This window comes from Podarcis vaucheri, assembly GCF_965113315.1.
Source record: "Podarcis vaucheri genome assembly, chromosome: 4".
In the NCBI taxonomy this organism is placed as follows: domain Eukaryota; kingdom Metazoa; phylum Chordata; class Lepidosauria; order Squamata; family Lacertidae; genus Podarcis; species Podarcis vaucheri.
In genome coordinates this window covers 63,327,643-63,345,682 of record NC_138762.1, presented here as the reverse complement: position 1 = coordinate 63,345,682, position 18,040 = coordinate 63,327,643, and the positions used below count along the sequence as shown (strand labels likewise).

At 42.0% G+C, this 18,040-nt stretch overlaps 1 protein-coding gene across 11 annotated transcripts in view; it reads right to left on the bottom strand.

Annotated features, from left to right (window-relative positions):
* DMD (dystrophin) overlaps nt 1-18,040 on the bottom strand; it is a 1,048,023-nt gene that overhangs the window by 513,318 nt on the left and 516,665 nt on the right. For all 11 annotated transcript variants that reach the window (XM_082219922.1, XM_082219929.1, XM_082219924.1 and 8 more), the window contains one exon: nt 11,468-11,640. In XM_082219922.1, coding sequence (XP_082076048.1) covers nt 11,468-11,640 — 173 coding nt within the window. The remainder of the gene's footprint in view (nt 1-11,467; nt 11,641-18,040) is intronic.

Sequence of the window (18,040 nt, the reverse complement as noted above, 5' to 3'; positions counted from 1 at the left end):
ATATAAATGCAGTATGATGTTGGCAGTTTTATTTTTGATCCATGTCAGGGATTTTTTCCCACATCTGTCACACAATGGGTCAAATTTTAATCAAGCTGTTCATTGAAACCCCAAGATCACTTTTCTAGTCAGACACGGGCCATGTTCACGTATAAATCTAAGCTAAATCTCAGAGCAGATCATGGTTAAGAAGGAAAAGGTTTAACTATGAGCCCAGGTTCAGACGACATACTGAGCCAAAGCTTGACTTAGCTTATACAAAGAAGTTGCATGCTGCTTTCTGTAAGCCACATTTGTGTGGCCTTAGTAGGCCACAGTTTGACTTACTATGATGTGTGAACCAGACCACTTCCAGTCTAGATCATATATGAAATTAGGATGTATTTATTTTGCCCCAATATGTATCACTTTCTTCTTGCTTGCATTGAATCTGCAAATTTAATTCCCATTTCCCCAGTTTGGAAAAAAAAAGCCTTTTGAATCAGTGCCGCACAACCCTGTTTTGTTTCTACCACCTGGAATAATTTGTGTTATTAGCAAACTTAGCCACCACACTAGGTAAAGGTAAAGGACCCCTGACAGTCAAGTCCAGTCGTGAACGACTCTGGGGTTGCGGTGCTCATCTCGCTTTACTGGCCGAGCGAGCTGACGTTTGTCCGCAGACAGTTTTTCCGGATCATGTGGCCAACATGACTAAGCCGCTTCTGGCAAAACTAGAGCAGCACACGGAAACGCCATTTACCTTCCCGCTGAAGCAGTACCTATTTATCTACTTGCACTTTGACGTGTTTTCAAACTGCTAGGTTGGCAGAAGCAGGGACCGAACAACAGGAGCTCACCCCATTGCGGGGATTCGAACCGCCGACCTTCCGATCAGCAAGCCCAAGGCTCAATAGTTTACACCACAGTGCCACCCGTGTCCCTCTAGCCACCACACTATTCGTTTCTAATTCCATAAATACATTTCCATAAATACAACTACAAATGAGTATGTTTCACATAACCCATGTTTAACTTAACAAATCAATTGTACTAATAACTTTTAAGTGACTTGGCTTCTCCTTCTCTCACCTATTTTATGCCAGCAGCCATAATATTAGGCTGAAGCAGAAGGAAGGATAGGAATCAGCAGGGTCATAGGAACATAGTAACCTGCCTTATACTGAGTCAGACAGTTAGTCTATTTAACTCAGTATTGTCTACACGGACTAGCAGCAGCTCTCCAGGATTTCAGACAGGAGTCCCCCCCCCCCCCCAGCTGTAGTTGAAACTATTGAGAATTGAGTTTGGGAACTTCTGCATGCAACACAGATGCTGTACTACTGGGCTATGATGTTTCCCCCAGCAAATAGTCATACCTTCATACTGAAAGACCAGCTGTTCCTTTCTCTAAATTTAACTGGTGCCCGAGTTTGCTTGTTGTTTTCTTCCCTTCTCATCTCCCCCCCCCCATTGACTTGTGTCTTTTACATGGTAAGCATGCTTGCAGGAACTATTTGTTTTTATTTACCCTATGTAAACTGCTCTGGAGCTTCTACAACCAAAGAGGTGGGTAAAGAGGCTTTACATAAATAAGCAATAAATAAGCAAGCCACTATGCAGGAAAGTATTAATTGTCTAAACCTCTCATGTTGTAAGTTTTTTATTATGTGCATAATCTGTTCACAATATCTGACTTCTACTGCCACTGATGTTCTGAAAAACTGGAACACACGCAAAAGAAATTCAGACAATTAAAACTAAAATCTGCCTCTATCTTTAGGAATATATTCAACATTGATGAGGGTTCATTTTAGATTGATGACTGATGTGAGCCTGTAAAGTCAAACATACCATCCTTAGTTATATACTAAATCTATTATTTTGTTATAAAATAGATGTAAAGAATACAGGGCATTCCAAAGAATAAAAATATTGATATTACATTTCATTATGCAGAGTTAGAAATTAATTGCAATTTTCTCTTACTGTATAGAACTTCCTTTACTAAACCGGCAGCAAATCTTGTAAAGCTTTTCACATCCTAAACTCCCTTTTTATGGTATTTTTGTTTCCTATACATGCTATCTAACAATGAGGATGGAAAATGTATTTCCTAGGAAGGCAGGTGACTTGTGAAAAGAGAACAATTATATAATTTGTCACTCAGTCTAATCCTGAAATGAAAGAGAAAGGGTTCCTTTCAAACCGAACATTCACTGAACACCCATTCCTTTCATCTGGAGCATTCTCAAATAACTGACTTCAAGGAAACTACCCAAAGTCACAGGATTCACTGCCACAAATCATGTTCAGCCACACACAAGTGCATATGTTAGGATCAAGGTGCTAGACAAAGCAGAAATCGTTGCTTTGTTACAGTGATACTTTACAAAGTTTTCCAAAACAACATATAACCTGAAATAAATCCCTGTTTTATGCCTCAAAATGGAGAATTCGGAGTAGAATCCTTAATTTACTTAAGCTCTCTTTCCCCACAAAACCAGATACTTCAAGCTATAGTGTTGCATAGGGGATGATGCAAGCATCCAAAAAGTCTGTTTGAATCCACAGACACCTTTGTGAGATGAGCTCAGGACCCTGCTCATTGCTTGCTGCAGGCAGTTGAGCAAGGCACTGCTCACCACTGGGGAAATGTCCTTCTCCAAGGCAGAAAACAATATGAATAGCATCTTTTTGCCACAGGCAAGGGTGTCTTACCCATAGACGTTAGTGGCATGGGGCGCCAGGGCACCAGAATTTGGAGGGTGCCACAGGCTGAGTGTCCGGGAAGGAGAGTCAGGGCACGCTCCCTTCCCCGCTCTGGGACAGCCCGCTCCTCTCCTCCCAGCCGCCCACCGGAGCGTGCTGTGTCCAGCTCAGGGAAGCCCCTTTGCGTCCCCTCCCACTGGGGCTGCCTGGGTGCCTGGCGGATGCAGTTGGGGGCAGGCGTGTCTCTCCGGCCCCTCTCTGGCCACGTTGCTGCCTGCGCGCCTCTCTGCAGAGTCTGCAAGCGGAGCAGGGAAGCACCTGTGCAATCCCAGCACTGAGCAAGGATGGGACAGCCAGCAAGCCACCTGATCTGCTTGCTGGCCCTCCTGTCGCACGGACTTCCCCGGACAGGGGCAGGTAAGGGGTGCCGGGTGCTTAGAGGGAGGCTTCGCAGGAGGGCATGGGAGGCCATCTGGGCTGTGATCCGGGTGCCTCTTACACGCAGCGCCGACGCGTGTCGGACCACGTGATGTAAATGAGCCGGACTGAGTGCCCCCCCCTTTTGGGGGGGTGTTGAGAAATATTTGCACCACGGTGCCGGATTTGCTTAAGATGGCCCTGGCCACAGGGGATACTGTAATCTCAGTCCTTTCTTAAGTGTGAAAGGACACACTGATGTAGAATTTGAGTGTCTACTCCACTGCCTCCCTTTGCTCCTCCACCAAGTGGCAGAGGCAGCAGAAGTGATGTCTGTTCCTCTGAGTGTCCATGAGTGTTTTCAAGCATTCCTATACAGACCATGTGATAAACAACAATCTTTTGTTAATGTTCACAGGGGTGTGCCCCCTAGTGCTGAGGCAGAATGAAAAGTGATACGAAGTGATACAACAGATAAATAGTGCAACAGGGAGCAATGGGTTCAGGGAGATGACAAATTATTCAAAACCAACTATAGTTTACTAAATAAAAACAAACTTTTATTGTGCTAGCCAAAGGACATGGCATCTCGAAGTTTACTAAAACATAATTAGAACTACAGGATTCCAATCAGGCCACAAAGTACAATTCTATTAGCATGCACAACAACGAATTAAATATCATGAATCCACATTTGGAGGGATAAAAGGGTAAATGTTAGAATTTTATACGAGGGTGGGGAACACTTCCAACTCAAGAACCAGTCCTCTGGGGCTCACCTGGCAGCATTACTCAGGGCCCAAACAAGGGGAGGCTATGCTGAAGTGAACATAACCACTCTATATTCTCTTATTCAATATAAAAATTACAAATGCACGCACGCACACACACACACAGACATTCTCATTCTACCCACCACAGACAGGAAATTAGGTTAGAAAATTTAGCTTTTTAAAAACCTCATCGTCCTTAAATTCATGGAGAATCCTGTTGGTGAGGGAAGTGCTAACCTCCCAGTTGTGACCCACTACCCACCCCATCCCCAAAAAACCTTTCTGGTTGTTTTTGCAAAATTAAGCCATTCTGCCGCTGATACTAAGATAATGAGATAAACCCTCTCATTAGACAATGGGATACCACCAAGAGGAAATCCTGTCCCTGAATTGGCTCCAGTGTGGAGTGACATATTGTGAAAACTCAACAGCTTACTATCTGCCAAGACTTTTATTAAAACAGCAAAACTGATGAAGATGAAACCCTGCTAAAAAAAACCTGAGTAGCAAATCAAGTCTGACATAAGAAATTGTTTTTCATTGTATCCAAGGATTGCCTGCAATTCTATTTTTTTTTAATCCCACTTATAAATTCACAGTCTTAAATAATATAAAATATTTTCTTTAGGTGATAAAGAAATAACTGGCTTTGTTTGAGACATAAATATGAAACTATGAGAGTTAAAAACGTGGTGTGACATTTATGAGTCTCTTACAGTCGCATCAGGCAGAGCTGAGAAAGATTAATGCAGATTGTGAAATGAACATAAGGTTACAAAATCACTGCATCTTTTTGTAAAGTAAAGTTTATCCACAGGGGAAGCAGTATTATTTACAGTTGTATTGTCTGAACAATTTACAGCCCCATTGTTGACAATAACAACCCACTCATTCTGCAATGTCTAGCTGAATATTAGTCCACCACTGTGATGGATAACCTCAAGCCCAGGGGTCAAATATGACCCTTCATTACTCTCTATCTGCATCTTCGATCTCTTTCAAGGCCATAGCCCCCTCCTTAGCCACACCTACTCTCTCCAGGCCACACGGTCCTGGTTTATACACTTCTTGGGTGTTTTTGTCTGGTTTCTGTTCTTGAAGTCTGATAATGTTTTTTTGCAGGTATGGATAGAAAATAGAGGTTGTATGTGCAGATAGATAGATAGATAGATAGATAGATAGATAGATAGATAGATAGATGGGGGTGGGGGTGAGGGGAACCAGACTAATGTACAAAGGTAAATTTCATATTCATTGCTCTGTCCACCTTTGGCTCTCACCCCATCCATCACTGGCATGTCACACCCCCCCCCCCTTGGAAGGTTGCTCATAAGAGAATGAGACCCACAGGCTGGGGGAAAAAAACCCCTACTGCTGTTCTGATTCAATGACTAACACTGCAATCCCATACATGTCTATTAAGAAGCAAGTTCCATTGAGTTCAACAGGGCTTAGTCCTTGGTGATGCATAAAGGTAGGGCTTACTTGTGGACATTTAATCCAAAATGCAAAAATCTGTGTGGATGGGGGTGCTGCCCCCCCCCCAAGAGGGCATGGTGGGAAATCCTGGATGTATGGCAACGCTAATCACAGTTTAATGCACCCACGCACATTACAATTAGAACAGGCTCCATCGGTGTAAGATTGTGTTTTTTCCTGGATAATCTTTTGTATGTTGCTGGTGTCTAGCCCTCATGACCAGCATGGCCAATGATAATGGATGCTGAGAGTTGTATTTACACCATCCTTGAAGGGCCAGTGTCCCCAACCTTGTTGTAAAGTTTCCAAACAACTGAACAAAATATACCAATTTTTAATTTTTTTTAAAGGGATTTAAATTTTTAGATAAGGACAAAACAGATAACTTTTGAATAATGTTTCTCCAAGTAAGCAAGAGTCAAACACAATATGCATCTTATTGAGGCACCAGTATGAAGAAGACAAAACATGGGATTTGATTAGCTCATGCAGCTATTAATATAAGGAAAACATAGTGCTAGTGAAAAGAAAAAAATCCAAATCACCAATGACTAACCTATAAACATATTTTCTGATCTAATATTCTTAGTCCCCAAAACAACAAAACCAGTTACAACAAAAAAGTTCAATAATTAGCATATGACACTCCTATTCCTTCATCTTAAACTATTATATGCCTAGCATGGCATATAACTGCTACTATTTAATATTCATAAAGCACTGAAAATAAGGAAAGCTGGGTGTGTGGCAGTCCAACAAATTATACCCTGCACCAAGTCTTTTAGAAAGAAAGGGGGAAAGTCTGTCACAGATGAATTAGTGGAAGCAAGCACTAACGTTGCAATTAGAAACAAATTCTCAGATTTGTATCTGCATAAATGATTTGGGCAAGATTGCTATCTGACTGCATATCAATGAATCTTTTCCTGTTTACTATCCGATTTTTCTGCTTCCATGCTTTCTTCATTTTTGGCATGGTTAAGAAGGGCCTGGAAATCAGCCACATGCCTTAGCCTCAATCCAGTTAAGATTACTGTGATGTCTGTTGGCAAGGAGAAGCCTTTTGGGGAATTGGCATAGGTTATGGCTGGTGCATCAGTTAAGAGCACCAGCCCACCAACTCGCAAAGAATCTCATGATGTTGTTTCATATAGTAGTTGTTCCTGGACCACAAGCACTTAGAAATAGCAAAGAAAGCTTATTCACATCAAGCCAAATGATTCCATATCTTTCTCTGACATTATGATTAATAAAATAATAATAATGTAATGAGGGAGTGCCTTCCGCAACTCACAAGAAGAAGATTTAGTCATGGAAGTAACTTGTGTAAAAGCAGCGGCCAACAGAACAGATACAAGATGGTGACACCTGGAAGGGGAGAGCTAATTCATGTTTTACAAGGAAATAGATAATCAAAGTAGGTTTGAGATCAGGGCGCAACTCTAAGGAATGAAGGACAATGAAGATGAGCCAACCCCTTTGATGATTAGTGTTGGGACTGGTGATTTTGAACACAAGGATAGTGTCTGTAGAATGCACAGGTGAGTCTCTCCTGCCATGCATTCCCCTCCAGCTGCAGAACAAATACATGGAAGTAGAACTTAACCCAATGGTCCCATCTTCAAGTCACTGGTCCCACTTCCTATGTAATACCTTCTTTCTTCCATGTCCCTCTTGGAAAAAATATTTAACTCCTAAGGCAGCAGGAGCCCATGCATTTTCAAAGGCACCAACACATGGGTTGCTGCTGTAGTAGTGATCCATATGCACCCAGGGAGGGGGGAAAGAGAAGCCTACTTCCTGCAGTAGCTGCATCTACAATAGCCAGGTTTGGAGAGGCACTGGAAATGAGTGAGTTATTATGAGGTAGAATACAGCTGAAAATTCTTTTCCATCTAGATTACAATCCGAAACAGAGAAGTATTAGCAATATAGGCTTCTAATTCTTGCATCAGATTGGAAATTTGTACTAAAGGTTGTATTCCAAACAAGGGAATAATGAATTTTGTTGACAATTCTAATTGTTAATCACATTTTGCTGCTATTTGACCACAAAATATAAGCTAAGTATTTCCCTTTGGTGAATTATGGTGCCCACTCTGACCTCATTACGCCAGCCTTGCTGTGCACTGAAAATGCAATAATCTGTTGCATAAAACCAACAGTATTCTTTAGATTGCATTTGTTTTATTTAACAAAATGATGGTTTGTCAAATAGCCTGTTTATTTTGGTAGAATCGGATGGTGGCAATTGCCAGAAACAAACTAATTGGCCTACATGTTGAAAACATTGTTTACTCGCATAATTTATGAAATAATAGTCAGACCAGTACAGAGAAACAGCAATGCTTTTTTGACAGGAAAAGCAGAAGCAAATAAAAGGGTCTCACTCACTCATTGACATTTTGATGTTATTGTATTTGCTCACTAGAATGGAATCACCTATATGCTTAATTCCTTACTCCTTTGAAAAACATTTTAACACAAGATATTGTACTGAAATGCAAAAATATATATGTACACTAAAGTGACTAACACAAAAATTGAATCTGAAAGCACAAGGGAGGAGAGCGCCACCGTTTCTAAAACCAATCCTGAAGTTTAAGCATCAAAAATGCATGTTGGCAAGGTTCTTGATCCATGTCTCAAGGGCAGAATTGTAATGATACTTCCACTTCTTATAACTAGAAGCGAAGTGCTAGAGGCCATATTGTCTGCCTTAATCTCCGTTTTCCCAAGCATTTCTGTGCAGCTCAGATGATTCTCAGAAAAACACAGATGGCTTCAGGGACCCAGCCACGTTCCAGAACAGCCCAGTAAAACAGTGACAGCAAAAGTGACACTATGGCGAGAAAAAGATTAAACCAGAAAACAAAATGAAAGTTCATGCAATTTAACATTTTATGCTTCAGTGTCTTCTGGTACTTACTTTGTTAACAGTCAGCTAAGAAATAAACTGCATTTTTGCTTTGCATCTTGGTAAGACCCTTTCAAGTGCTGATGGCAAGAGCCCATACATACATTAATATTCTTGTGCTCCAGTATGAAGAATCTTTACGTGGAACATTGCCACATAATTTAATGCATTTTCAATTTTAAAAAATGAGCACAGAATCTCTGCCTCATACCCAGGGGTGGCATGTCTTGTTTCACCACCTGAGTGCTGCCCTGCCGCCGCCGCTGCTGCCACCTGCACTGCCTACTCTGCCACCGCCACCTCCTGCCCTGTGCAATCTGCTGCATCCACTGCTGGCAGAGAAGAACCACTGCCATCAACACCAACTTGGGATGAGATCAAAATAGTGCAAGATCTTATGCAATCTTACCCCAAATTGGCACTGATGCTGGCTCCTCTTCTCCACTAGTGACAGAGGTGGCGAGCTAGACTGGGAGCCCACAGAGGTGCCACCTTGAGGACTTCTGCAACCTGACACAGTGGCCTCTCCGTGCCTAGCGGCAAGACTGGCTCTGCTCATACCAGAGGCGGAGCTAGCTGCTCTGGCACCCAGAGCAGCGCACATGCTCTGCACCCGGGGGCAGGGCAAGCATCCCAGGGGACGGGACGGCAATGTCACCCCCCCCCCGGGATGACACCTGGTGCGAACCGCATCCACCACACCCCCTTCCTCCGCGAGTGGCTCATACCTCATACCATCTCTGGTCACTACCCTGCACTCAACTCTTATCTGTGGCTGCTAGAAGCTGTCAGCATGTGACAGCGGCAACACATCCATATGATATGCTAGATCACCATATGATATGCTGGAGTAACTACTAGATCAACAAAATCAGTCCTGGAGGTATTTTGGGGAGGGTATTTTTGGGAAGGGGTAAATCAGGGTTTACAGTTTTTGTGTTATCTGGGCAAGAGAAGAGTGCTTAAATAATATATATTCAATAAATAAAGCTGAGCCAAAAGCCCTACTTCCTAGATTTGCTCCCCCCCCCCTGCAGACTGCCAGAGGAATCTAGCAAGAGGGATGATGATGATGGTGGTGGTGGTGGTGGTGGTGATGGTGATGATAATAATATAAATCACAGAATTCCTTTTTGTTTATCAGAGAGCAAAAATGTGTCTGAGGCTAAGCTTTGAGAAAACATTGTTATTCTCTTGGTGAGCACCTCACCATGTGAGGCAAATATAACTCATTTTCACTGCCACAGATGGCACAGAGACAAACAGAAGAATCCTGCATAATGCAGACAATGCCAAGTTGTCTAATTTAAAAAGGGGGAAACACACACAAAGAGAGAACCTGGAAACCTTCCCAGATCATACATCTGTCTCTAAGTTGCGCTTTAGAAGAGAAGGCCAAACAGCAATGACATATAGGGGATTAATGGCATATTTTTCCCAGTTCCAAATTATCTTCTCAGCTCAGTCCTGTAGTCATTTCATGCATTCCTATGCATGTCTAGTCAGAAGAAAACTCAATGAGACTTACTTTCAGGCAAGTTTTTATAGGATTACAGCCTAAACGAGCTAGAGGAAGCCAATACAAGGTTAGCTGTTTAATGTATCACACTGGGAGAAAGCAGGGGGAGAGAAATATCAAAGAATGAACGACAACAAGAGCTAGATACAGATTGCATTTTAAAAAAATCCACTTCTATGCACATCTAAAGTGTGGAATATAATTTGCAGTTCATTTTAACACATCTGATATAAAGTTCTTAGATGTGTTAAATATTTGTTGTTCAATGGTGAAACAATATACTCTTATTATTATATTCTACACTGATTACTACCTTGCTTGCCAAAAGCACATCAAAGTTTCATACAACAAAATGCAAACACTAAACTCCTATATTGAAACAATATAGCCCCTGCTGCTGCTGCTATAGAATTTTGCCTTTGAATAATGGCAATTGAATTTAAGAGTGTGTCCCTTTTTATTGTGTTTACTATCAGTATAACAATAATTAGAAGACAAAATTTAAATCCACCACCCACATTTTAATTAATAGTATTCACATTTTAGGGCTACTTTAGATTCTCATCAATAGATTATCTTGTCTGCTATAGAAAATACTGTGTCACATGACATACCATGATATCATGGACCACATTTAGTACAAAGAAGCCAACATTAATAGCTCCATTCACACATCATATATACGGACAGAGCAGTTACTAGGCCAGGGCAGCAGTTCTTAATTGACCTCATGTCACCAGTGTTGCTGTAGCTTACCAGGAGGGAGAAGGGAAAGGGCAAGGTGGTTGCAAGGTCCACATGGTGCAAGCACACTAGCAGGATATTTGTATTCAGGCATCTGTACTTCTCATGTTTCAACTGATGCCTTTACAGCAGCCAGGTACTCCAGTCTTACTTAGACTTAGACTGGGAAGAGACTTCTATAATCCACTAAACTAGGCAGGGCTTCATGAAGAAACCTTGAGGTTTGGTGCACTTCCCAGTCTTATACTTAGAAAGCAACGGTGACTTAAAGGCAACAATGGCCAAACTGCACTGGCCTCTGCTTTCTTCTGCCTCAATGTTTTACCTTGCAGTTGGCCCTGGGTTATCACTGGACTTCCTCAATGCCGTTCTCAAGTTCCTCATGATACATCGCCAAACTATTTGCAGTCATGATTAATCCCAATAAAGATACAGCCTTCTTTTCACCCAACTCCTTCCACCAAAATTCACTATGATTGCAACAATCTGTGCATATTCCAAAAGCACCATTTATAATTAAATAATTACAGGTACACAGTGGCTTCTATCACAAAAGAAACTGCTATGTCTTAAGAGTGACAGCTAGACCCGAACTACTTTTCAAAACCCACTCCTCCTTTTTTTCTTATTATTCTATCATCCCAAAAAGTAAGAAAAACAATAGCCTCTTTATTAAGGAAGATAGCTATATTAGCTTGGTTGCAATAATACAAACAGTGAGGTGCATTAATCTAGTTTTAGTCAAATGATTGTATGAATACATTATCCATAGAGAAATACCAAGACCATCCACGTATTAAGACAGATTCAATCCGAAATCAGCAAAATATTTTCCACAGAGAAGATTCAAAGGTGCCACTACACAATGTAAGCCAAATACTAATGAGGCTTGTTAAGATAATGAACTACTGTAAATAAGTTACTTACGTTTGTCGGTCCTGATACATCTTGTTAACTTTTTCCCACTGGTAAGTGAGCTGTGTCAGCTTTTCCTGTATCCTTCCAGCTTCTCCAGGTGTGGCACTTTTTAAAACTGCAGTCTTCTTATTGCGAATAACTTCAATCTGTCCTGAGTATATCCCTAGGCTGTCTTTAATTTTCTGCAATGCCATGTTAAGCAACACAAAAGATGAAAAGAGAATATCAGATACAATTGAAAAGAAGCAGCAAGCTTTTGTCTAAAATATGTAGCAGACATATAATACTCCTAGCTTTTGATTGAACAATGAATATAGGCCTGAGACTGTATGAGAGGTGAAGCTGTGAGTAGTAATTCAAAGAAGATACTAGGGATGTAGTGTTGTGGCATCTGAATAAGCCTGCATTTTATTAATGTTTGATCAGGACTTGTATATTAAAGAGAGAGCTTAGATTTTCAAAAGTTTCAAGCCAGCAGTTTACAACCTTGGTAATGTTTATTCTCCTAGACAAGGGCCCCTTTTGATTGATAGCAGAAAACAATTCTCAAAGTCGTAAAAGCTGGAATTACAGACTGAGAGTGTAAAAAAGGGCAGAGACCAAACATAATAAAACCGTTAAACTTGAGCCACAGGACAAAAGGCCAAGAGCACATGGCTGGCTAGAGAAGGGGGGGAGAGTGTAAAAAGGGGAAGAGGCTTTTTCTCCTATTTTATTTTGAGGCTGTAAACTGTTTCTTCCTTTTTACTTTGAGGAAGTTTATCCTTCTAAAAAGCTATCTATGTTATGTATTAAATATATTGTCTTAAATGTAATTATGCAAAGGATTTAGAAAGTAACAAATTTAGATGTTAGATTCTTATTTCATAGAATCATAGAGTCCTAGAGTTCGAATAGACCACAGGGGCCATTGAGCCCAGCCTCTTGCCAGACAAGAGACGCCAAAACGAGCCCGCATGACAAATGGCTATCAGACCTTTGTTTAAAGACCTCCAAAAGGAGATATTTCATTGATGATGCATGAGAATATGAACCCAAGGTCTCTGACATCTGTTCAAGATAAAATTTTAAATTATTAACCATCTGTTTTGGAGGGCAAGGAAGGCAAGAGGTGAGCTGGTAATTAAGATTCCTTGTTGAGACACATGTAAGATATATTACTACTTATTTGTCATTTATAGATGTAACAATATATAGCTCTTTGTGTTCCATATAAGGACAGGAGGATATGGGTGTATCTTTTAGAATTAATTATAGCAATCAGCCAATAGGAAATCCAACCAGGCTGATTGAACAGAGGCAGCCACAGGAGGAGCAAAGGGGGGCTGGATTAAGGGAATATAAGTGCTGGCCATAATGGCAGGAGGCCAGGCCAGAGCTTGGTAACTATATACCACTGTGCCTCTTATTTATTTGTCTGACAAATAAATTATTTTTTAAATTTCTCTGTTGCTGCGTTGAATATTTCATTCCAGCTAAGCGTTAACCACAAGCAGGGTGCTACATTTTATGGTGCCTGCGACTCGGATAAGTGGTCTGCTGGAACGCAGCCCCTTCGCCTTACTGGACGGGGTACAAGAGAGAGGACAACTGATTGCCTACCCAGCGCGCACTGGAAAAAATTTTTCCAGGGGAACGCAGCAGTCTCGTCTGTCTGATACCCTGCCCACTGACGGCGACGGACCGGGGGGGACCAGAGAAATAAACAGGGAACCAGCTAAGGGTAAGTGCACTAAGGGGTTTTGGCCCTCCAATTAATTGGGAGGAAGAGAAGTCCTGATCAAACTTCTGCGTCTCAGTAAAGGGGAACTGAGTACGCTAGGTGGCTGGGTACATCAGATGGTAGTCTGGTGTAGGGAAAAGGGAAGATTGGGAGGTAGAGTATGGTTGAAGTATCTGGCGCATTGCATGTGTGAGAAAGTACAATGTGTAGCTGACCTAAGTGTGGAGTGAGTACTACTTCGTTTCCCAGTAAGGTGTGTGTGTGAGTGACTGAGTGGATACTTCACAGGGCCATACAATGGGAGTTGGGGGTTCAAAGGGGGGAAATACACCTTTTAAATGTATGTTAAATAATTTTAAGAAAGCCTTCTCAGGGGCATATGGAGTCAAAATGACGCCAGAACGCCTGAGAACGTTATGTGAATTAGAGTGGCCGAAACAAAATACTGGATGGCCATCTCAAGGAACCTTTGATATAAATTTAGTAAGCAAACTTTGGCCTAACATCGCCAAAGATACTGGAGGGTGCCCAGAACAATTTTCATATATAGATTCCTGGCTGAGCACATTAAATAAAAATCCTCCATGGATAAGGGAATGCAAAGTCCAACGATGCAAATTATTGGCTGTAAAAGCCGAAGCTAGGAAAGGAATCTTGCCAAATAAACTCAAACCCATTTTTGAGGGACCAGAGGAAGAGGTGCTTCTATCTCCACCCTATGCTCCACATCGAAGGGAGCCTAATTCAAACCCTCCACCAGTTGTAACCCCAAGGCAAGAAAGTGGAATGAATAATGGGGGTGGAGTCACAGAACTTGATTCCTTGATAGATTATGATAAATATCTTCAGGAGGCATTGGAGTCCTATAATAAAGCCCAAGCAGAAGTGGTTATTCCACCTGTGAGTCCCAGTAGAACTCCATCTACAGTCTCTTTTAGTGGAATAACTGATTGCCTACCCCAAACCCCTGTATATCCAAGTCCTAGAGAATTATTACAGAAGTTACAGGGAGACCTTAATCGGTCAGCAAGCAATACAGCCAGGCGTATAAAGCTGCTAAAAGAACGCCTTGGGACAAATACCATCCCCTATGATTTGAGGCCCCTAGAGCAAAGCGAAGAGAAAGGTCACGTCGTAGCCCCTCTTAGAAGAGTATTTGATGCACTTGAGGAGCCTGTGCTGGTTAATGGGCAATTCGGAACACGGCCACCTTGAACTTCGATCCTCCAGTACATTCCATTCACAACTACGGTTCTGATGAATTGGAAAACACCCTATCTTTCGCAGAAAAACCTCGGGCTATGATGGATTTGGTGACTTCAATAGTAAATACTCATAGTCCTACTTGGACAGATTGTCGCCAGCTCCTGAATACTCTCTTCACCACTGAGGAAAGGAGAGACATAATTGAAAAGGCACAGATATATTTGCGTGAGCAGGCCAGAGTGGGAAATATTTATAATATTGACAGTCATCTCCAGGACAACTTTCCCTTGGAAGATCCTAATTGGGATCCAAACAATGCAATTCACCTGGCCAGGCTTACCACTTACTGCCAGATGCTTGTGCAAGGTATCTGCAGGGCATGCCAGAAGCCCACTAATCTGTCTAAAGTCTCAGGAGGGTAGACGTGTTACCCATAACACTGTTTCGTGTTCGGTGCACACCCACAAAAAGACTTAAGTTGTCACCTTTTGAGCTCCTGTATGGGAGGCCGCCCTCCTTTGTTCAGGATATTCCAACTGACCTCAAACAAATAGGAGACCATGCGACACAGGGACAAGTGCAATCTCTCTCCCGTGTTTTTGTCTCTCTCCCGTGTTTGTTTGTTTGTTTTTATCTTAACAGGTGGGCCCTCGAGCGCACGCCGTGCAGCATTGCCGTGCCGATTCATCAGCTCCAGGCTGGCATAGCATATGGGTGAAAGAGTGGAAACGTGATCCATTTGCACCTAAAGTGGCGTGGACTTTACACCGTCTTGCTCTCTACTCCAACAGCGGTGAAGGTAGCTGAGGTGACCCCCCTGGATTCATCACTCCCGTTTGAAGAAGTCCGAAGGCAGTTGGACGTGCAAAGGTGACCCCTCTAATCCTTTAAAACTGACTCTCTCCAAAAACCCCTGTATCTAGCCCTACGGGGAACGGGCTGGGTCACGGGCGACATTAGACGACCGGCCTGCTGCAGCCACAACACTGGAAGCTGGCTGACCTGCGCACGCCTGAAGCTTGAGGAGCGTCTGAACCAGAGACTGTGAGCGGAAGGATTCTCTTATACAATTGATTGACTGCCCCCTTGTGGAACAATTATCAGAGATATTACACATTGGGGATCCTTGGGATATATGTTTTGGTCTTGGTGGTTCCCCATTTCTGTCACTGGGGGAATTATATTGGGACTGATATTTATTTGCTATCACAATAAGGTAATCTTTTGTGAAAGGAATGCATATGCTAGACATCAACATGATTTTATTATTAATCCTGATCCCTTGGGAAGGGGAAGGGTCCTTGAATCTGACCAAATTTGCTAAATATGGATTCCGCTATGACCACAATATGTGGGTAGGTTTAGCTGAAATGGTAGCCAATGTTGCAAATAGGACCAATTGCCTTGTTTGCTCTCTTGGGCCAGATGATTCAGAGGGAGGTATGCCCTTAGTACTAATACCATTAAATGCCATTGGTAGGGTAAGCGAAATGCCACACCACACAGAAGTACAGAATTTCCCCGGATGGAACTCAACTAAACCATTACGAGTTATACCTGTACAAGGGGAATTCTGTGTACATAAATCATCAGATGCAGCTGATTCTACCATGATAGGCTCTTCTCATTGTCACTATACTTGGGATAATATTAAGAATACCTGGGCAAACGGTACTACCTATCGAACTCGGAATGCCTTGCCCTGTGCACCTTCTTTTATTCATGCATGGAAAGTGGTATGAAACATAACTGTGACAGAAAAAGGCAATCTAACATACTGCACTGTGAACTCTATACCCCTTGTGATACTTTGCCTTATGCACTCCACATACCAAAACCCTCAGACCCGATGGTTGTGGTGGATATGTGGAGAATGGGCATACAAGAAACTCCCTTCCAAATGGAGTGGGACTTGTTTCCTGGGATGGGGGTTTTACCACCAGTGTGGATTATGCCCACTAGTTCAGCAAAGCGAACACGAAGAAACGCTGATATTTCTCATATAGCAGGAGGAAGTACCCAAAGTTGGAGCGGTACTGATGATTGGCCACCAGAGAGCATTATAGCCTATTATGATCCTGCCTCCTGGAATCCTGGTGAGCCCATACAAGGGGCACGGGATCCTATTTATAATCTAAACAGAATAATTCGATTGCAAGCAGTAGTGGGATTTATTGCATAACAGTTGGATGAAAGTAGAGCCGTCATTTTGCAGCTGTAAATGGGAATGGATTATGTACTTGCCAAGCAGGGAGCCCTATGTGGAGTCTTGAACTTGACAGGGAATGCCTGTTGCTTTAACATTTCAGATAATGGTGAGGCAATCCGTGTGTTGGCCACAAAGATGGAAAGTATAGCACATGTCCCAGTACAAACATGGGAAGGATGGGATATGGGATGGCTCACCAATTGGTTACCTAAAAGGGATACTATTGTCTTGCTTGTTTTTCTTGACAGTAGTAGTGATGGTTTTATGTATGATGCCAAGTATCATTTCATGTTTTAGAAGTACAATTAGCAAGATGATTTCGAATGAAACTCTACCTCATATCATGGCCCTATACAGAGCTTTAACTCAGGAATATGATGAAGTTCAAGCTATCAAGGACTCTTGGTGGCAAGGTCCTTGAGCTTGAAAGGGGGGAATGTGGCATCTGAATAAGCCTGCATTTTATTAATGTTTGATCAGGACTTGTATATTAAAGAGAGAGCTTAGATTTTCAAAAGTTTCAAGCCAGCAGTTTACAACCTTGGTAATGTTTATTCTCCTAGACAAGGGCCCCTTTTGATTGATAGCAGAAAACAATTCTCAAAGTCGTAAAAGCTGGAATTACAGACTGAGAGTGTAAAAAAGGGCAGAGACCAAACATAATAAAACCGTTAAACTTGAGCCACAGGACAAAAGGCCAAGAGCACATGGCTGGCTAGAGAAGGGGGGGAGAGTGTAAAAAGGGGAAGAGGCTTTTTCTCCTATTTTATTTTGAGGCTGTAAACTGTTTCTTCCTTTTTACTTTGAGGAAGTTTATCCTTCTAAAAAGCTATCTATGTTATGTATTAAATATATTGTCTTAAATGTAATTATGCAAAGGATTTAGAAAGTAACAAATTTAGATGTTAGATTCTTATTTCATAGAATCATAGAGTCCTAGAGTTCGAATAGACCACAGGGGCCATTGAGCCCAGCCTCTTGCCAGACAAGAGACGCCAAAACGAGCCCGCATGACAAATGGCTATCAGACCTTTGTTTAAAGACCTCCAAAAGGAGATATTTCATTGATGATGCATGAGAATATGAACCCAAGGTCTCTGACATCTGTTCAAGATAAAATTTTAAATTATTAACCATCTGTTTTGGAGGGCAAGGAAGGCAAGAGGTGAGCTGGTAATTAAGATTCCTTGTTGAGACACATGTAAGATATATTACTACTTATTTGTCATTTATAGATGTAACAATATATAGCTCTTTGTGTTCCATATAAGGACAGGAGGATATGGGTGTATCTTTTAGAATTAATTATAGCAATCAGCCAATAGGAAATCCAACCAGGCTGATTGAACAGAGGCAGCCACAGGAGGAGCAAAGGGGGGCTGGATTAAGGGAATATAAGTGCTGGCCATAATGGCAGGAGGCCAGGCCAGAGCTTGGTAACTAT